At 41.8% G+C, this 21,849-nt stretch overlaps 1 protein-coding gene across 6 annotated transcripts in view; it reads left to right on the top strand.

The window, feature by feature from the left end:
• Positions 1-21,849, top strand: part of App (amyloid beta precursor protein) — a 227,010-nt gene that overhangs the window by 193,044 nt on the left and 12,117 nt on the right. For 3 of the 6 annotated variants that reach the window (XM_034515229.2, XM_034515227.2, XM_034515225.2), the window contains 2 exons: positions 9,874-10,095; positions 16,958-17,011. In XM_034515229.2, coding sequence (XP_034371120.1) covers positions 9,874-10,095; positions 16,958-17,011 — 276 coding nt within the window. The remainder of the gene's footprint in view (positions 1-9,873; positions 10,096-16,957; positions 17,012-21,849) is intronic. The other 3 variants (XM_034515230.2, XM_034515228.2, XM_034515226.2) reach the window with 1 other exon arrangement.

Raw genomic sequence — 21,849 nt, 5'->3', positions numbered from 1 at the left:
AACTTGGTGTCCATTTGTAAGGACCTGGCGTTCTTTAGATGTAAGAGGCTGGTTTCCTTTCTATCAGCTGCCTCAGCAGTGTCTCAGAGTTCAAGTGGAGAGGGAAGAACCCCAGTGCTGATGCCTAGAACATCCTACAGCAGCCAAGAAGGAACCAGCGGACTCTGTGCTCAACCGGGCTACAGTCTGACTCTGTGTAATGTATGCAAGAGAGTAAAAACTTCATCCTAATTTTTTTCATCCCTCATTCTACTTTTTTTGTTGGTCCACGCTAAAAATTAGCCTTTCAAAATAATAGGAGATGCTATTATAAATATTCTGACCTTTCATTTTTAAGCAAATATGTGTTAACACCAAGTATGCCGAAGAGCCTTCCAGTAAACTGAAAATTAGGGATTGCAGAATACAACTGGAAAGAATTCTTCCCCTTGAGTCCATATTTATGTGTCCCCAAACTTAATAAACCTGTACTACAGGTAATGCCTCAGTAGTCTCAAAGATGTCATTCTCCATGGCCACAGCCGTAACAATTAAATAAGAAAACGAGGCTAGAAGGACAGCTGGAAGAGCCTGTTATTTTAAAATGTAAAGCACCACTAAATTCATTTATTTGTTTATTTATTTATTTTGCACTGAATGAAACATTACTCTGGTTCCTTCCTGCAAGAATATGGCAGGGTCACAGTGAAGTCTTTGTCACAGAGGTTAGGCTTTGGCAGCATCATTGAGAGAATTCCACAGAATGACTGCGTTGAAAATCCTTTGCCTTAGCCCTAACAGTGGGCATCTCTCAACTGCCCAAGGCAACTGATATTCCCCTACTCCCCCGAATGTGAAGAAACAGTTTCTTGGGTTGAAGATTGTCTGAAAGAATTGTACTATGATCGTTACTATATAAAGTCCACATTTGGGGTTCTGTTGGCAAAAACTGCATAATTTATATCTGGGTACGTTAAAACCCATACCATGCCATTTCACTAAAAACTGACCAGAGGAAGACACCTACCTTTATAAAGATTGGCAACTATAAGATAGTGTCTCCCCATACAGCCTAGGTTGGCCTTAATTAAGCTCCAGATTCTTGGGCTTCCACCTCACAAGTGCTAGGATTACAGCTGTGGGTCAGGACACGTGAAAAATAACCTGCCTGGTCTATCCTCAGTGAAAGAACCCTCAAGAGACTTGAGGCCCTAGGGAGTGGGGGGCAGGCCTCGAGGAGAGAATAAGGACATCCTCTTAGAGATGGGGGAGGAGGTATGAAATGAGGAGCAGTCAGAGGGTGGACCCAAACAGGGATAAGGACTAGACTGTTAAAAAAAAAAAAAAAAAAAAAAAAAAAAAAAAAGATTAAAGAAGAAGAAGAATAGTAATAAATAAATAAATAATTTCTAAAAGAAAAAAATAAAAAATCAATGAAGTAAGTTAAATATATAATGGTCTCTTAGTGCTAGATTTTTCACAGTGTGATTCATTTTCAAAGCAAGCACATTCATGTAGTTTGTATGTATAAGCATTAGAACTTTAGCGTGCAGAACTCTCTTTCAGAGACCATTGCTGTAGTGTGAAAACTCTGCAGTCAGTGCCTCAGGTTGATGACATCCCAGGGGGATTAAGACCCCCTAAAGTGGTTGGAAATAAGATCAGGACCTTGGCCCAGGTTCCATAAATAAACACGGAAGGGGAAGCTTTTTAATCCTCTAGCCAAGGCCAAGGAGCCTGGCTGTGTTTTCATCTTGATTTCTGGCCGTTGATAGAACTGAGCTGTTTGATGTAGGAGTTTGAAAGTCACAAGGAAACTCCTCTTCAAGGGAAGGGCACTTCTGAAACTTCAGTCCAGACCAGACGATGGTATTTCAGGAAAATGTCACTTGCAATAAGGAGTATTTTCACAAGTGATGTACAGCTTTCTGTGAGTTTCTGTGAGTTCTTTATAGGGACAGTTGCCAGCCATAAGTGAACCGAACACACCCCCATTTGAAACTCTGTGGCCAGGAAACTTCTAAACAAAAATAAACCTTGATTTAGACATGAGTCTGAACGTAGACAATGGGCAAATCTTGAGACTGATAGTGTAGCTCAAAATAAAAAAGCTGCCCTAATTTTCTGGGCGTTGAGGTACTAGGTTTGTGGGAGCTCATTGCTGTGTGGCGATGTCTATCAATGTTTTCTCCCAGCTTGGGAAACCGTCCTTACAGTGCTAATTCCCTCTCAGCCACTGAGGTAACCTGTTCACTCCACTTCACTGGGCACAAAAACAAAACAAAACAAAACAAAAAAAAAACAAAACAAAAACAAAACAAAAAAAAAACACCATATTTGGTGGGCAGAGCAACTCAAATTCAGATTGCTTAACTTCTTTTAAGTGTGAAGTAGGTAGGGTGTCAGAGCCTAATGGGAGTTCCCATAGCAACCAAACAGCCTCCACTTGGATTGGTTACTTTTCTCATTGCAGGGACAACATCTGACAAGAAACAATTCGAAGGAGGAAGGGAGTGGGTTTGGCTTCCAGTTTGAGGGGAGATAGCCCATCATGAAGGGGAAAGCGTGGTGGCAGCAAGCAACTGTTCACATTGCATCCAAAATCAGGAAGCAGAGAGAGAACAGGAAGTAAGCCTGGGCTATAAAGTCACAAGGCCCAGCCTCAGGGACTGACTTCCTTCTTCTGTGAGGATTCCCCTTCAAGAGAGTCAGCAAACTTCCTTGATAGCACCAGCAGCGATGAACCAAGGTGTTCAGATCCATGAGGCCGTGTGGGATCATCCACATCCATATGCCAATTCACACAGTATTTCGTGAGATGGACATTTAAAGAAGTGAAAGACATTAGGTATCACTGGAGAAAAACAGACCACTACTGGGAATGGCTTATCTAAACAAAGATGGCGGGTGACAGATTCAGGCACTGTCACACTACCCTCACGAAACTCTTGAGCTACACCTTAAACCTCTTTGACCTTAGGTTTTTATTTTTTTGGGGGGGGGGGAGCAATAATAATCATTGAAATTATTTCTTTCTAAATGTGAAACTTTTCATGGGCTGATGAGAAGATTACATTAGGAACTGGGGTACTCAGTTTTCAGGTATAACATCAGTTCTGCTACTCAATATGTATTTATCTATATATTATTTATTTTGAGGCATAATCTCACTCCGTACGTAATGCTAGTTTAGAACTCACTACATATCCAGGCTGGCATCAAACTTATGATCCTCCAGTTTCAGCCTCCCATGTGCTAGTATTGCAAGCGTGGGCTAGCATGTCTTCCTTCTTAATTTTAAACCATCTCAGAGTGGATGTATGTGCCTTCTGTTTACTATGGGGGTTGCTATGGGTACCAAATGAGCCAGTGATTAGTTATAAAGGCCACAGACATGGACAGTGTCAGGAGGGTAGTCTGTCTGTCTTTTTTTTTTTTTTTTTTTTTTTTTTTTTTTTTTTTTTTTTTTTTTTTTTTCTGTAGCAGGACTCAAGTGTTTGGTGGCCTGGTCATGGCACTGAGACAACTGTGGTTTGTACATAGTCAGAGCACATACAGTAACCATAGGAAGACTCTGTATGTCCCCCACAAGTCAGCATCCCTATTAGCTGCTGCTTCACGGAGCCAAGCTAAGTCTGTCCAGCCAGGCTGGTCTGCAAAGTGTCCACAGTGCAGAAACATTCCTCCTTTCTGGGAAGAGCCAGGAATGAAGTGTGACCTGGTGCTTTCGTGTGTGTGTGTGTGTGTGTGTGTGTGTGTGTGTGTGTGTGTGTGTGTGTACCTTCTTATTCTCGGAGACTAGGAAACATCAACCTGCTTCCCAAAACTTCTGTGCTGCCCCTTCCTGCTTAACAAATGATTTCTCAGAGAAGGAAATCATGGCTGTTTTCAGTTTTCCTGGGCCATCCTGGTGCAGAAGTGTGGACTTAGATGTTAGCTTTAAGGCAGCCGAGTGTTGGGTTTGCAGACTAAGACTTTCTAAAGATGTCCTCCAGTGCATATCTTCTCTTGGGGATGGTGCTCCTTAGCTGTTCGTGACACTCTCTGCAGACTGGTCTGTCTGTGATGACAGGAACCAAGACTACTACATTAATGCTTGTACATGGCTTATGGCTCTGGTCCTCTCAGACTTCACCACCAACTGTCCTTTGTGACAACTATCACCTGGGAGTCCTCTAAATATGCATATTTAGTACCCAGCATCCAAAGAGTAGAAGGGGCACTAGGATTCTTCTCTCTCTCTCTCTCTTTCTCTCTCTCTCTCTCTCTCTCTCTCTCTCTCTCTCTCTCTCTCTCTCACACACACACACACACACACTTTTCTGAGACAAAATTTTGCTGTGTAACCCAGGAGATCCTCAAATTTGCACTATACCCTAGGTAAGCCCTATACTTGAAATCCTCCTGTCTCAGCCTCCCAAGTGCTGGAATTATAAGCATGCCTTAGGACACATGCCATAATTCTGTACTTCTAAGATCCCCAATGGACACCTACGGCTTGAGCTTGAGTTTACATGACAGGATTCAAGTGACAGAGCTCCAGAGACTGTCACCCAACCACCTGTAATCTTGTAGATAAGGAACACAGGCCACAGGGACATTAATAATAGTATCGCATTAATATCGGCTGAGCCAAGACTTAGACATGCACAAACTCTGGTTGGAAAATTAAATCTGATCTCATAGTTCTAGAACGGGCACAATGCCTGGAATGGATGACTGCTGATTTGCAGTGCAGCCCTTTGATGGGAAAAATTAGAGCCCTCCTTCCGGTGCTCCCAGAGGCCAAGGGGCAGTGTAAAAGATTAAAATTGTTTTTAAGAGAATCTCCTGTTAAAATTAAAAAGAAATTTCCATTTTGATAGAGGTCAGAGATCAGTATTTGTTCACAAGGAATCAAGGAATCAAAATCAAAACAGATATAATGTCAATAAAGATTCAATCCTAGAAGAAAAACAGGGCAAGCCTGACGAACCACTGGTTCAGTGGACTCTAAACCAGGCCTTTAATGGCCTTGTTTGACAAGGCTAAGATTACTCCTTGTTTACATGAAGACAAAAAAAAAAAAAAAATCCTAAGTATGTCCAGTATACAGAAGGCATCAGTCAGTAACTGATTACCAGTAATTATGAAGCTTATAGAAAGACTGACTCAATTACTATAAATTTTATTTTTTTAAAAAAAACCTGAAATATAGTCCTTAAGATTTTGAAAAATTATTTGGCTGATGTGTCATTTAATAGTTACAAGGAGCCGATGGAATGGAATATGTAGGAGTCACATGTTCCCTCCTCAGGCAGACCTTAACTCATGAGGCCATTTCGCTAAAAACAAATGACCGTGGACACTTTTTTGTGTCCACAAAACAAGTTAAAACTCATTTGCAGATGAAATCGTATCTCAAATGTTTTCCACAGTAGCTAAGTGGTGGCGCTCGCCCTCCCCTCCCCACCCCACTTTCCTGTTTACTCTAAGTTTGATTTGCCCACATAAATCATCAAAGCATTTTTTTGAAAGAGGAAGGTGATGGGGTTCACTGTGTGTGTGTGTGTGTGTGTGTGTGTGTGTGTGTGTGTGTGTGTGTGTGTGTTGGAATTCACACCCATTACATAAACCGTTGGTAAAATATTACAATCACTGGGCTTAATTAAATATTCCTACTTAACCTTCAAAGACTCAAGTGTCTGGGTACTACAGAAGATTTTCACTGCAGAAAAGGGAGTCTTGGGAAAATGAATGTTGTCCCTTAGCTTATTATTGCCATTGGCAAGCTCAGATATCTAAAGGCTTCAGTGATCCTCAATGGACCATGGGATTGGGATAAAATATTAAATTAATTCAAATAAATATATAACCCGCCAGAGCCACCACCAACACAGTAGAAGATGGTTTCTGGTGGCCTTGCCTCACCATGGGATCAAAACTCAAAATGGGAAGTGAAAACAGTCACTCTGGTCACAGGCACAATTAATTGCCCTGAGCCAGTGCATTTGCAAGCAGTAAAGTCCTGAGCCCTTAATCACAAAGTAGCTGGCTGTCTTGAACTTCTTATGATCACAAAGTAGAGTCCTACCGTGCTAATGGTAATCCTGTCGAATTTATCCAGCACTCTGCCCTTAAAAGCATACTGAGTTCCTTGTTCCAAATGACGTAGCCACAAGTGGTTACTTTTAAATTTTCTATGTTAAATTAAGGCAATAATATGGACCCCTGCTACTTGTGCTAACGGACTTTTCTCTCAACTGAAAATGTCACTTTTCTTGAATATTTCAACCTTTCACAAAAATTTCCTAATAGTTTGTTGTTGTTGTTGTTGTTGTTGTTGTTGTTGTTGTTGTTGTTTTCAGAGTATTTAGATGATTTTTTAAAATATGTATCGACATTTTGACTACATATATGAATTGGTACTACATATGTGCCTGCTAGAAGAAGGTATCACATCCCCTGGAACTAAAGTCCCAGCACCTATATGGTGCTGGGAACTGGACCCAGGTCCTGTGCAAGAGCAACCAGTGTTCTTAAGTAATGAGCCATTGCCACAGCTCTGTCCCCATCATGTGAATTGTGTGTGTTGTTCACAGCAATGGCGCTTTGTGTCTTGTGTCCATTTGGAGGAAATAACTTGCCAACAACTCTAAGGATAAATGAGAAAAGGGTGCCACATTTATCTGTGCCTGAACTTTCTGGGACTCTGTATGCAAACAGATCCAAATATAAGATCTTTCTACTGTGAGTCCCTACTCTGCCTTTTTTCATAGCCAGAAACAAGATGGTCATGGGACCTACTCTCTCCAGCTGCTCTAGTCTGAGAAATCCCTGTTGGAGTGGGAGAGGGGGCAATGTTCACTCTGTAGGATTAATGTGGTTACAAGTCAGCCTCTCCAGATGCAGGACTTATGTCTGATCTGATCTGCAAATAAGAACTCCCATGATGATAACCCACACTGTTCAATACCACAGCTCAAGACAGATGCTGTAGACAGGAAGGAGCTGTAACCACAAGGCTGATGCAGGGGGCTAGGAACACTGAAAAAGCCCTATCTCAGATTAATTCATTACACAATGGGAACTCATTGAAATGGGAGGAGTCATGCCTCAGTACCTGGGAAGGATCTAGGGAAGGCAGTCAAATGCCGATTGGTAAGGAGAGCAGCAATCAGTCAGTTCATATTGCTTTAATGATATCTGAGCTCGATGTGGTGGCACACTCTTATAATCTTAGAATTGGGCAGTGAGAGATTATGAGTTCAAGGTTATCCTCATCTACGTAAAGTTTGAGGGTAGCCTGGATTCCATGATATATGAGACTCTTGTCTTCAAATAAAACAATAACAGCAACAAAAAACAACAGCTAGTAATTTATAAAATTTTTATAAATTTATAAATAGGTAATTTATAAAAAATAAAAAATTTGCTTCTCACAGTCCTAACTACAAGTCTAAGAAGATGCTGGAAGCTTCAGTGTCTTAGAAAACTCAATGTTTCCTCATTCAGAGTGGTGACTTTTTGCTGTGCTCTCCAGAGAGAAGAAAGCCCTACTCCATTCACAGCAATGGGAGCCTTCACTTAATCCCATCCCCCAACACCACACAGCCCTATGTATTGTTACTTTACTGGGGAATAAATTTCAATACATGAATTTTGAGGGACATTGATATGGTAGCAAACAGTAAGTCCTCAGCTACCCTTATCAAAGCAAAACTGGGGGGAGGTTACAGAACAGGAAGAGGATTCAGAATTGGAATTCAGATGTTGTCAGCAGTGTTAAGTGTGTATCACGGATAGTTCTGAGGCTGACTGTCTCAGCCCTAACTGGCTTGGGAAGGCAGGAGGGAGAAGAGAACCAAGTCTATAGTCCCTAGAGGGAGGCTCAAGGTCATATACCCTCCACATTCTCAAAATATGTAAAATGAGAAAGAAGAGCCAGTCATGAAGATATACCATTTCAATGCTGTCCACATGAAGATCTTTCCACTTTCAAGCATGGGTGACATTTTCAAAGGGGGAAGTTGTAGAAGGAAATATAAGAGGAAACTGTTAAGGACACGGAGCTTGCTTTTCTTCCTCCCTCTGTGTCTTTCTTTCTCTCTTCCTAAGGAGGGGCCAACAGTTTCAGACACTAAGGGAAATAGTAAGACAATGAAAACGTTTCAAAGTCCAGGAAGTGTGTGGTAATAAATGCCATAGAGACCCCAAGGAGCCAGGAGCTCCCTCCTGGTTCTTGCTCTCAAGGTGGACGTGTGGGCATCAATAATTATTCCAGACTATCTGGACTTCAGGGTATTAAGTGCTAACCAGTCAAAGCATAAGATTTATATAAAAAGAAATGCCCACTTAATTTATTAAATCAGACTTTGGCCAAGTTATTGGCCATTACCTGTGACTTGGTGAGACATGAAAAAGTCTAGCAGAAGTCTAATGAGGGCCTTTTATCTGTGTGGGAAAGGTCATCGCAAGCATCAAATATTGAATTTTAGATCAGTGCCCCACTGAGTAGGTATATATTATAACTCAAATTAGACTTCAAAAGGACTAATTTGCTAGAGGTTCTATCATTTAAAATAATCTCTTGTAATAAAACTGACTCTACAGGAAGATATTAATCGCATACTTTAATTCTGTCCCTTTAAATTGTTTTAATGGGTACACATTTGAGCAGAATTAATTTTTCCAGTAAATTGGCTTTTTTTTTGTCAACTTCAAAGAGAATTTAAAGGATGATAGTAAAATGTTACAAGTCAAGTATAAATCCAGATTTAATTTTTTTTTATCTTCTCCAGCATTGATACTAACGAATGATGACTTAAAATATAATTCAGTAAACTGTTTGACATAGGCGTGACTAATGACACACTTAATTGACCAGATATTAATACCATATGATCAATGGGCCTCTGAGGTTTTTTTTTTAAACTGTAATTAAACTGTCAGGGGAGATTTTTCTAAGATAATAGGAGATTCACAAATCTTCTGGATTTTTTTTTTGGTTTGGGGGTTTTTGTTGATGGTGGTGGTGGTAGCAACTACATTCATTATAATATTATATTCTATTTTTCTTTTCCCCCAGTAAGCTTTATTTTAATACTGAAAGGTATGATTAGAGAATTTCTCACTGGACTCTCAGGTCTTTGGGTAGATCAGCTATATTCCATAAGGTTTTTTGTTTTGGTTTTGGTTTTGGTTTGGGGGGGTCAGGTTTTGGGGGGGGTATTTGTTTGTTTTGTTTGTTTGTTTGTTTGTTTGTTTTTTCAGAGAGGAAGAAGCTACAGAAAAGAAAGTCAGGAGCTTTCATCTCAGGTCACATGTGTGATGCTGAGTAGCAGAGATAGGGGATTAGCCCAGAGAATCAGCATCCTTCAGTGTCCCTAGGCGTGTGTACCTTGAAAATGCATGCTTTTAGTTTCTGTTGCATCTGGGGAAGGCTGCTGTTTTTAGAGCAAAAGGGATGACTGAATGGAGAAGCTGCCCATTTAAAATACTTTCTCACCCACCCACATGTTCACAGAAGGTAGGGGTAGCCGACATGTCTTGGTTCCCAGGCTGCACTTTGCCTACTTCTATGCTTGCTGTTACCACACCACCCTGGTGCCACATCACAGCATGCTTCGTGATCACTGGATACATGGGGAGTCTGTGGTTAGGAAAAGGCAGTTAATCTTTCAGTTCTTCCCCACCAGAAGAGGGGATCAGCAGCAGGATCAGCCAGTCTCCACAGGCTCAAAGCAGCCCATCTGGACAATTGCTAGCTGTGACTTTCCTTAAGGTGCTTTGTTTTGCCATGTTAGGTAGTGCCAAATGACGCCTCGTCACACATAGCACATAGTAGGAATGGCTGCTGAAGCTTGGGCTTCTGTGAGCATTACATTAACCGAGGACACAATGGCTTTTCTTTAGATGAGCTGCTTCAGAAAGAGCAGAACTACTCCGATGATGTCTTGGCCAACATGATCAGTGAACCCAGGATCAGTTACGGAAACGATGCTCTCATGCCTTCTCTGACTGAAACCAAGACCACCGTGGAGCTGCTTCCCGTGAATGGGGAATTCAGCCTGGATGATCTCCAGCCATGGCATCCTTTTGGGGTGGACTCCGTGCCAGCCAATACAGAAAACGAAGGTAAGATCCCTAGCTGGAGCCAAACGCCTTCTGGTGTGTGTGTGTGTGTGTGTGTGTGTGTGTGTGTGTGTGTGTGTGTCCGAGCGCGCTTTATACTAGACAGACAGACCCTGCATCAGTATCTAAGATGGAGAACAATCAAGACAGACACTTGCCATCTGCATACATACACACAAAGTAAGAACAATGGCAAAGTTGCTACTATGCAATATTAAAATAATATATTTGCTACACAAAGATGATTTTTGGATTTTAAGGCTACAAAGTAAATAAGCTGATTTGATAGCAGAGACAGGAGTTCTATTGTATAGGTCCCCAAACCAACAAAGGTTGTCTAGAATACTTTTGAAAAAAGGACCTGTTGTTTGGTAGACATCTGTGTCATCCTCAGAGATACCACTTCTATAGATTAGAGGACTCACAATGTATGTGGTGATTACCCTGTGTACAGCCTTCATTTCTACATTAAAAAAAAAAAGTAACAAAATAAACTACTAATTTTTATTTCCCATTTCTCTTCATGAATTTACATACATATTTACACATATAGAGGCACACACTTACCAGCTGCCCAAGATCAGCCTATACAATATAGGGAAACCCCATCTCAAAATAGAAGTACATAATGAAATACAGAGCATGTCATGTATTACTGTGGGGGGGGGGGGACAAAGAGACAGATAGACAGAGAGAGAGGAGAGAGAGAGAACAAGAGAGGCACAGTCTTGGACTTTCAGAAACCAACCTGCCTCTGACTCCCATGTGCCAGGACTTAAGACACTGGGAAATAATTATTTAAAAATACTCCCACTGAAAAAAAGAAAAAAATATTCTCATTTCAAGATGCCTTATCACTTCCATGAAATGAGGAATTGACTTGCACTTCTCAGCTTTTGACCCAGAACGCCCACGTTTAATGAAAAGGGTGACCAAATTAAGAACAAATAATTTAACCCCCAGAGAGAAGCTTTGACGAGTCTTGTACAGTGAAGTAGACAGACGCTGAAATAATCTTCTTTTGCTGACAATTCCTATGTGAGAGTTCATACTACACTGAATGCAGAAGTAGAATGAATGAAACAAGCTTGCTTCAGAACTAAATGGTGCCATGTCAAAAGATTTCTCCACCAATGAATTTGCACACCTGGGTGATGTAATTCTTCCAGGGGAACTGTCTTAGTAGGGTTTGTATTTCTGCACAAAATATCATGACCAAGAAGCCAGTTAGGGAGGAAAGGGGTTTATTCAGCTTACACTTCCACATTGCTGTTCATCACCAAAGAAAGTCAGGACTAGAAATCACACAGGGTAGGAACCCGGAGGCAGGGGCTGCTGCAGAGACCATGGAGGGGTGCTGCTTACTGGCTTGCTTCCCCTGGCTTGCTCAGCATGCTTTCTTATAGAACCCAGGACTACCAGTCCTGGGATGGCACAGCCCTCAATGGGACCTCCCACCCTTGATCACTAATTGAGAAAAATCTCAAGGGAAGCTCCTTTCTCTGTGATAACTCCAACTTATGTCAAGTTGACACACAAAACCAGCCAGTATAGGGACTCAGAAGTACCCGTTTAGGAAATGGCATCTTATAGTTTATTTTGCCATTTTTCCATGTTCAGTACAAATTGCATGCACACAATTACCTTGATTTCTTGAAACTAAGAATGCTTTCCAAGAAGGCGTCAGGATCTGTCTGGGTTTTTCCTCCAAGTGTAAAAGCACTGAGCAAACAGGGTGAGTCTTTGTGTTTGGTTGATTTTTGGTTTGTTTGATTTGGGGTTTTTTTAAATTTTGTTTCTTGAGGCAGGATCTCTATGTAACTTTGGCAATCCTGGAACTTACCTTGTAGTCCAGGATGGCCTCGAACTCACAGAGCTCTGCCTGCCTCTTCTGGGATTAAAGGTCTGCCACCACACCCAGGTGAGTGAGCAGTTTTTGAAGATAGGCTGCGGAAATCTTTGTATAGACTTTTTTCACAGCGTAATAACCAATTTGTTCTTTAATCTGAAAAACAAAGGCAATTTAGAGGTATAATTATATTAGATACTATCAGTTACAACATCAACATTATTTATGGGATATAAATAACTGACTTTCTCACTTGTTAAAATTATACTAACAAAACAAAACCAAAAAAAGAAAAAGTAGGTCATTTGATTTTCTGTGCCTTGTGCTAGGTATTATATGGGTACATTTGGGGCTTTAATATACATACATAATCTGTAATGAGATGAGTATGTAAAAAAAAAAACATACAGCCTCATTTTCTAAGCTCAGTGCACAGGAGATTGGCTCTTAGTAGTAATAGCACATACTGTGACATGAGCCTCAGGAAACAATGTATGCACATGTGTAGACACCACAGACATACCCGCTGATACTCTTGAGTATGGCCAAGATGTCCAGGCAAAGCCTTGATTTAATTGAGTCTGGATGTATGTTCAACATTTAGTGCCATATTGCCGAGGTTTCATCTTAAAGCACGCGTTCTTGTTAAAGACGTGCTATTGGGGCTGGGGAGATCACTTAGTAAACTGTTTTTGCCTTGCAAGCATGAAGATCTGTGTTCAATTCCCGCCACCTAGGTGAAAAGCTAGTCATGGTGGCTCTGGAAAGATAGAGAGAGATAGACCCCTCCGATGCACTTCCCAGCCAGCCTAGCCTCCTTGGCAAGTTCTTTGCCAGTAAGAGACTTTGTCTTAACATTCAAGGTGATGGCTCCTGAGGTATAGCAGCTGGGGTTGATCTCTGGCCTTCATACACATGTGCAAGCATCACACACACACACACACACACACACACACACACACACACATCTGCTAATGATTGACAGCAGAATATCATAACCCGGTAACAGGAGAGGTCAGGAATCTAGTCAATAAAAGGGCTTACCCACAACATGTGAACCATCTATTCAGTATGTGACACCACCTTAACTTTATGTTCTCCCGGTTTTGAGGTTTGGGTCTCACCTCTATTAGTCCCAATACCACATTAGAGCAGATATTTTGAAAAGCCTTTTCAATGATTAATACTTTTTTTTTTTTTTTGGTTTATTTGCGTTTGATAGTCTGAGGGGTGAACCTAGGATTTGTGCGTGCTAAGCATGGGCTCTACTACAGACCATAACTCCCAGCCTAGGACTGTTCATCTTCAAATAAAAGGGACTGACAAGGTCTTCCTGGAAAAGCAATGTTGCAAATAGCAGCAGTGTTGCAAATAGCTCTTAGAAATAACACAGTTCTATCTTTGCTTACTCAGTAACACACTAAGAACTTCTGGAGTTGGATGGCTCAGTAGGTAAGGACAAATGTTCTGCAAACATGAAGTCCTGACTCTGAATCTCCAACCCTTACATTAAAAACCCTTACATTAAAAGCAGAGCAGCATTATAAAAATATAATATATATATAATATAAAAATAATATATATATATGTATATATATATATATATATATTTTCCAGTATTAAGAGCAAACATAGGTAGATTCCCCCAACCACCACATAAAAAAGAAATCCAACATGGCAGCATATGTCATATGTAGAATTCCTGCATAGAGAGCGGATATAGGTAGACCCTGAGTGGTCATTGTCTAGCCAGCCTATATGAAACTGCAAGTTCCAGGCTCAGTGAGAGACCCTGTCTCAGGGCAGTAAGGTAGAGCGTTAGAGCAAGATACACTAAGCCCTGCTCTGCCCTGTGCACGGACAGACACAAGTGCACACACTGCCACACCTGTGTGTATGCACCACTCAACATGCACACACCGTGCAACGCACAAAACTAGAGAGAAATACTGAATTCATAAGCAGAACTGAAGTGAGTTCTGGATTCACATTATCATTAACCCTCTACATCCAGAGGGAAGTTAGAGAACCACGTAGGGTGTGGCTTGCTGCAATGACCCTGTGTATAGCACTCAGTATCCTGGATCCTCACCCACTAAATAGCAGTCATGCCTCTCTTTGCTTAGTCTAGGGACTAATCACCACATTCTCCTTGGGATAGTGGCCAGGGCTGACCCTCTGCTCCTAATGATCAGGTCTGACATTCCATTATGGCTCTGCTTTGTCACTCTGCTCACATGACTGAGCCTCCCCACCCATTGTCCAGCCTGAGATAATTTGTGTCTTCATTCCTTGCTTAAAGGCAGTTTGAGAACATTTCTGTGGGATAACATGGAAAACTCTAAAAACCCTTTTAATGGAACTGGGTCTTGTTAGAGAGGCTTGGTCATTCTCTGTCCATATGGCTCACCATGCACCTAAGTAGTATGTCCTTCAAATGAATAAGTAATAAAGGCATATGATACTGTGCTCCTGCTATCCCTTCCCCGTGTTCCCTGTTCTCCCCAACACACACCCTGAGCTACTAAAAATACCTACAGCTCTCAAAGGATTTCCTTTCATTGTCCATGAGGCCCTTAATGGCATAGTTTCAAATGCTTACCAGAAAGGGCTTGTTTTTCTCAAGAAAAACAGTCAAGAGCAGTAGACGCCTGGTCATTTAGTTCTTTTACACTGAGAAAAGAAAGAGCCCCAGAGTGTGGGTGACTATGATGAAGTAGTATTTTCAGGACACATCGGAGTAGTTACTTAAATGAATTCAGAAGTTGAGACAGTCAGAAGGTGAGACCTGCACAGCATCAAGCCAGACATCCCTGCATAGAGCAAAGAGGTGATCATAAGTGCCACCCCTACCTCAGGACATTGGCAGTTGATGGCTGCTGAGAGACAGGAAATCGGTTCTCTCCAAAGATGCAGCCCGTGGTCCAGTAGATGGCTCTCCAGCAGTATGCATGCTGGCAGTGCTGAGTGGATTTCACGGATGAAGGAGAGGATTCAGGATGCTGGGAGTGGAGAGTGGAAGAGGTTGGGGGAGGAATTGGAGTTGAGGGAGTGGAGTGGGGACTTTGGTTGAAGCACAGTGCATGCATGTACCAAATTCTCAGATCATTAAAAAGGTAATAGGTAGACAAGCAACACAAATTATTATATCATAAACAGTATCATAAAACAAAACTTTCTAGGTTAGGGAAATTTATCAGAATTATGTTCTTATCCCAGTATAATGAGTAGCACTTAGAAATAGTGTCTTATAGTTTGTATACACACTAATAATTCATTATTATCATAGTAATTGTGGATTATTATAAGGCCACGAGCTCCATACCCTGCCTGGGAGCCACAGATACAGGTGCTACCCTCAGTCAAAGGTGACAGTCTGAGGTGTGAGTGTCACAGCAAGTGGAGCTTGGTGTGCCCACACCAGCAACTGCTGTGTCATTTAGCCCCTCACCATGAAGACATTTATAAAAGTATAGTCACCCTTAAGCTAACTCCATTTTACATGGGTCATATAAAAATCACAGTTCATATTTGTGGTAAGAAATGAAATATAGAGAAACCTTCCATGTCATTATTGCAATAAACAGGACATTCAATAAAATCTTACATTGTGAGAAGCTACTGAAGTAAGTATATGTTTAAAACAATCAGTCCTTACTGCAATTAAAAAAAAAAACAAAACAGGTGCTATTACTTTCATTTTTCCCATAATAGGAAACAGCCTCGGGTAGCTGTTTGCCCACAGTCACACACCTTGTTGGTGCTGGTTCTGGGTTCCATCGCTGCCACTCCCTCACTTCTTTCTAGACCATGTTGCCAGTCTCCACGTGAGCAAAGTCTGGACCACTGCAGACTCTTGACATACCCAGTTCCCTTAATGTGCTGTGAAACACGATTTGCTCGTATTATGAAGACAGCTCACTGGCCTTCTGTTTCCTGCCACCATTCTTGCCAACATGTGCCATTCAGAATGGATTTGGGTTTGTGGCCACCACCGACCCCTTGGCCTGTGAGCCTCTGTAAGCTAAATGGTTGAAACTGCTGGTCCCCAAGGCTCCCATCAAACTCTGGCTGGCTTGCCTCTACCACTGCGCTCAGATTTCTTTCTTACATTGTTACACTTGCCAGACCTGTCCCAGGGGACTTCCTCCTCCCTTGCCTTCATCTGCCCTTCAGCCACTAGTTAATCCTAAAAGCTTGATTGCCCTCTCTCCCTTCCTTTTTTCTTCTAAAGCCAGTATCAGTTCAGGGAAGTGTTTTCTGACAAGGAACGCTAGGTGGTGCTGAGCCACGGTGGGGGATTACTGTACTCAGACGTTGTTTTCTTTGGATCAGTCCCAGAACTCATACAAAGGGATGATTGTGATTGTCAGCAGATATGACAGGAAATGGTCTCGTTTCACACAATTCAGCTGAATGTCATCTATACAGAGAAAACCAGCCATTTAAAAGGAGAGCCGGGAAAGCTTGGGGGGGGGGGGGGCGGTTACCTGTTCTCCCCTAAACTCCGAAGGAATTTGCTTCACTAAGCGGCAAAGCTTTGCTCTCCTGATAAACTCATATTTGCATTTCCCCTGGCAATTGAATAATCCCTTTGTAGTTAATTAACTGTAAAAGAAGATAAGACTGGGTCGTTGTAGGAGGAGGTATCTTTAAGGTTTACTACTGGGCTGAGTATAATCTATTTTATTTCTAATCAAAAGCCAAGAAACCATCTCTAACCTAGCCCAGACGAAAGTCCACCTTCCCCAGCCTCCTTCTTTGATCCTATTACACATCCTGGTGAATGCTTTATGAACAAACTAAGGAAACACATTGGCACATCGGTGGCGCTGAGCCTTTGTGCCCTTCCCGTCCTTGATGCCCACGATTAGCTCACAGAGGTTCTTTTCCCAGCTGCTCCCTTTTCATGACTTGTTGACTGCAATTGCTTTCCCTTGCTCTGTGTCCAGAAGCCAGGACCTAACCATCTCCATTTGTCTCATTTGCTCTCTGTCTCTTGCTTTCTTGCACCAGTTGAGCCTGTTGACGCCCGCCCCGCTGCTGACCGAGGACTGACCACTCGACCAGGTATCTGACTCGCCACCCCAATTCGCCTCTCTTCTCAGCACTGTGCGCTTCAGCAAAGGAGACCTTCCGGATCGCACACATTGCAGAATAGAATTTAAAATGACAACTGTAGGCAACCAAACATTATTTCAGATTTTTTGCTTCTCCTTAAGCTTCATTTGCCAAGTTCCTACATGATTTGTTTGTTTGTTTGTTTGTTTGTTTGTTTTTGTTTCTGAAACTCAAAGAGAGGTTTTTTTCAAATGTGGGTTTTTTTTTTTTTTTCTTGATTTCGCTCTTTTTAATAAATGGAGTGCTATGGACCCTGTCCTCAAAGATGGCAGAGGCCCAGGGAGGTGTAGCTTTCAGTGGGAAATTGGTTCTTGCTGCAGACATCTCCTTCCTTTCTTGTTTAGTATTCATGGGGGTCCTTGAGTGGGCTCAGACTTTTGTTGGTTACTAAAATAGACACAGTTGACTTAAAATATCATTATTGGTATTTCTCCAGATCCAGAAATACTTTTTGTCCTTCGTGGATTGTACATACTTACTCTCAGCCAGTGGCTGAAGTAACACAACAGATGTATAGACATAATTTTGAACAGAAGCCCTTTGTTTTCTGCGCTACGAATTTCTTCTCTATCAAAATAGATATTTCTTTTTATACAGTTTCTCAAGATTAAAAAGAAATGTGTTTTGACCCCCTATTCTATGTTTAGCTCCTGGCTAAACTTAAAATCCTAAGAATAATGTCCCACCACAAGAGACACAGAACACACTTGTGTCTAGTCCATGCACAGCCTCACCCCACTGATGGTGGCCAACAATCAGTGAATCAGAGAGAGGAAAGTCAATGAATTGAAAGATCTGTATATTCTGGAGAGATTTTCTTCCAAATAACACATACCTTTCCACCTTTACTTTCTTTATGCCCACATCCCATGAGATACTCAAGAACAATGTTAACATTCCTTGGGGACATGAATAAAGGGAGGTAGTGTTCCTGGTAACCTCAGCAAGATCAGACATGACCTCACCCCTCTTCTTGCCATTCAAGTCTCTAGCCTTGGCTACTGCCAGTCGTAGTCCTAGGTAAAACCTTTGAGAGTCCTTATGGCATCATGCTGTTTCTATGATGTGGTTCAACATCTCTGCAGAAATTGCAGAGTGATGAATTGACAGCTGATTGACAGCTGATCTCATTGACGCGATGAATGTCTTTGTCTGAAGTGCTTTTAAAGGAACCTTGGATTATATACATTCTACATTCTTTGGTCTCTCTCGTGACCTTCTTACTGACAGTGTCACTAAGTAAATGTCCAGGGAGCCAGCAGTTGGCATTCCCATGATGCTCTGCCAGCTAGTGAAGCCCAAGGCATGCCCAGTACAGTTCTCACCACAGCTAAAACCAACTCAAGCTGGTCTTATCTTCTAGACTTTTTTAAATGGGGCACTACTCACTTTATTTTTAAAAGGTGACCTATTTCCATCTATAAACATAAATTGTAATATTAAGGCATACATCCGGCCGATTTTATTAAGTTCCTCTATTATATAAGGATGTATCTGTGCCTGTTCAAATAGACAGGCACTTACACAGGCAACCAGCCAATCTTCTCACTCTGCTTATGTTAACCTAACAGATAAAAGGCATTTTCATACACTGGCCAGCAAACATCATCTGTTCTGAGGAAAAGAAACTAATTCTACAGGCCAGGGAAAGCCTATAACAATAGCAATGTTATTCCATGAGAGATAATTGTTGTCAATTCTGTGAAAACTCAAAAAGAGTAAATGATAAGGTTCCTGCTCCCGTGAGCTTGAAATATAACGGAAAACAACACACTTGGAATATATAGGAAGATGGGAGGACTGGGGTATATGAGGGCGCACAAAGATGCTTGGTGACAAGAGTGTGTCAGCTAGGGAACTCTCTGGAAAGGGGCTTTCCACAGAGAGAGCAGGCAGTGTGAGATTTATGGCACATGGAAGGGCAGGGAGGAAATCAGTTTTATACAGATTAGAAACTGCCCTGGGCTTGTCTTTGTAAGACCCATATCCATAGCTACATCCTTCAGAAGATAGCCACTGAAGAGGAAGATAGTGTACATGGAACTGAGGAAGCCAGCTAAGCTGCAATCATGATCATGGAACATGCTTGTAATGCCTGAGGAGTTGTGTAGGCTTGATCTGTACTTACGTGTTGGCAATGAGTCTGCCACGTATTCAGATTGATACCTCCCTACGTTGTCTAAGTACAGCCACACATTATGAATCCACACACTGGACGATACTTTGCCAAATTGCATTCTGTAGACTTTTCAAACTTAGAGACCCTTCCCAGGAGTGCCCTCTGCCATTGCTCTTTGATAATCTTTCTTGTCACTCAAAAATAAAGAAAGCAAGGGCATGAGATTTGACTTACTCCTCCCAATGCCCCATTTTTACATTATCATGATGAAGAGAATGGTTTCTTCTCTTACCTGAAAACCCAGCACACTGTAACTTTTAGAGGATACTGTCACCTACAAGTCATAGCAATGATGATGCCGACTTCTGGCCATAGTGACGATCCCAGCTACTAACTCTACCTGGAATGTTTCCAGGGAAAAACTGACTCTTACAGACAATAAGAAAACACATCAGCAGTCTCTTTACTTGATGTGTTAAGCTACCCCTCTATTATTCCTTATTCCAACCTTCTCCAGACCTAATAATCTAGTTCTGTAACCCCAAGAGATATTTTCCTATTGATTTATTTCATGGTTGTATTGTTTGATTGATCTCTTTGTACTGATACTGCTTAGTATGTAGAACATCTTCTAAATGCTATTACATGCTGAACAGCGATGAAAGAGGAACTCTTTCTGCTGAGTCTCACACTACTGAACTGTGAACATTGCTGGTCATGCTAACATGTTACATGCATTTGGGTTTTGCCTTTTTCAGTCATCAGAAAAATTGTCAGTATCCTTTCCACAATACCATGGGCTAAGACAGTTTTGAGTGGGGACTTAATTATTTACATATTCATCACAATGCTGTGCTCTCTGCCTCCTCAGCCCCAGATATAAAAGGGAAGACTACTTAAGAGTTTCCTTTAAATCTCAGGAATAACTTTCAACTGCTGTGTTACTACTCACATAGCATTAGAAAGAAATCACTGTTGCTATGATGAGGAAGTAGGTCAGGTTTTATAAAGGTTTAGAAGAAGATGAAAATAAGCAACCAGGGGCAATTTAAAGAACGTCGTGTCACTGCCACATTAATAAAAAAAAAAAAAATAGTGTCAGGAAGCACAGAGAAGAGAGTGAGTTATAATATGAAAAGATGATGGTGAACTTTTTTAAAGTACATAAAGTTGGAATGTTGCAGCTCTTCAAGTACACAGGGGCTATCGAATGAAAACAAGCAGAGTTAATGAGGTGGAAGAGAAAGGGAACTCTACAGCTTTCATTGTGTCTTTCTTGTCCAAATTCATAAAAATGATCGCCCAGTGAAAGGAAATTAAGGTTCAGATAGAACAAGGTGAGAAAACAAAGCGCCAAGCCTTTGTATTTGTCACCTATTGCTGTGTAACAAGTAGCCCCGGAATTTAGCTGCTTATAAGAGCAAGCATTTAGCTCCCTACAGCTGTTTTCAGCCAGCATTTTAGCATATGGCAGAGCTGACTGGTTCTGGCTCAGGCTCTTTCATGAGATCACAATGAAGACATCGCCAAAGCTGTAGTTGAAAGGTCCGGGACTCCCCAGAAAGGGGGTCCACTTAAGTCACAGGATAGCACGCACCCAAAGGACACACGAGAGACCGTCTTGCTGTAAAGCACATGAGGTGGTTTATTATATCAGAGCTCTGGGCCAGCCCATATCCCCATATCTCACATAGGGGATAGAGGGACTGACCTCGTGGCTCAGGGGCATAGCGCTTATATATGGGCGGGGTAGGGAAAAAGTGAACTTTCACGTGGGTGCACAGGATTGGTTGTTTTACCTTTTTTGAACACTAGTAGGCCGTACCATAGGGCAGGGTGTAGTTCTTCCCTTGGCCAGTCAGCTTCTGGGATGTTTTTAACAGGCCTTTGTACTGTAACTCCCCCTCCTCTGTAACTAATTAGATGGACCCAAACCTGCTGGCAGGTGCTTTTCTGCCCAGGGTCTAAGGCGAAAAATTTACACATATTTCATAAAATGGCCTTTATAATTTTTCACTCTACATAGTCTCATAAAGGTCTGGCTAGAACTGACCCCTGTCAGTTACTCTCATGGCTGTTGTGAGGAGTTTTTAATACCTTTCTATGGCAGCTGGCTTCCCCCACACCAAGAAGTACAGTAGAGGGAATAAGAAAGAAGCTTTGGTGCCTTTTATAACCAGCCCTGATATCAGTTCTGCCATGTTCTACTTGCTTAGATACCATATTATCCCCTGCTCAGAGGACAGAATTTTAAGTCCTAGCTTTTGAAATGATTATTAATAATAAATGGGTGTTGTATGTGCTCACATATCTAGCCAAGCACAGCTCCTTACAACCCAGGCCAAGAAAACACAAGGAACTTGAACAACCATGGTGAGTCGTTGTGAGAGTTAGAACAGAAGAGGAAGGCCCTGCTAGAAGGAAATAGGGAAGTGTAATCCAGAGGCAGGAGCGAGGGAGAGCAGCCTCATGGCTGTGAGAAGATTGGCATTCATCCTGAGTCCGGTTTAGGGTGGGTTGTCCGACGGAAACACTGTGGGCAGTTGGACAATAGGTGGTGATGAGTCACACCCAGCATGGACTGCCTAGGTCTGTCAAATTATCCTTACTCTCAGCAGAAGCCATGCTGACTGCTAGACTGGCTTTTTCAGTGCTTGTGACCTTGTGC

Source organism: Arvicanthis niloticus, chromosome 12, assembly GCF_011762505.2.
Source record: "Arvicanthis niloticus isolate mArvNil1 chromosome 12, mArvNil1.pat.X, whole genome shotgun sequence".
Classification (NCBI taxonomy): Eukaryota; Metazoa; Chordata; class Mammalia; order Rodentia; family Muridae; genus Arvicanthis; species Arvicanthis niloticus.
The sequence above is the reverse complement of the archived record's forward strand: the minus strand, read 5'-3'. Positions and strand labels throughout refer to the sequence as shown.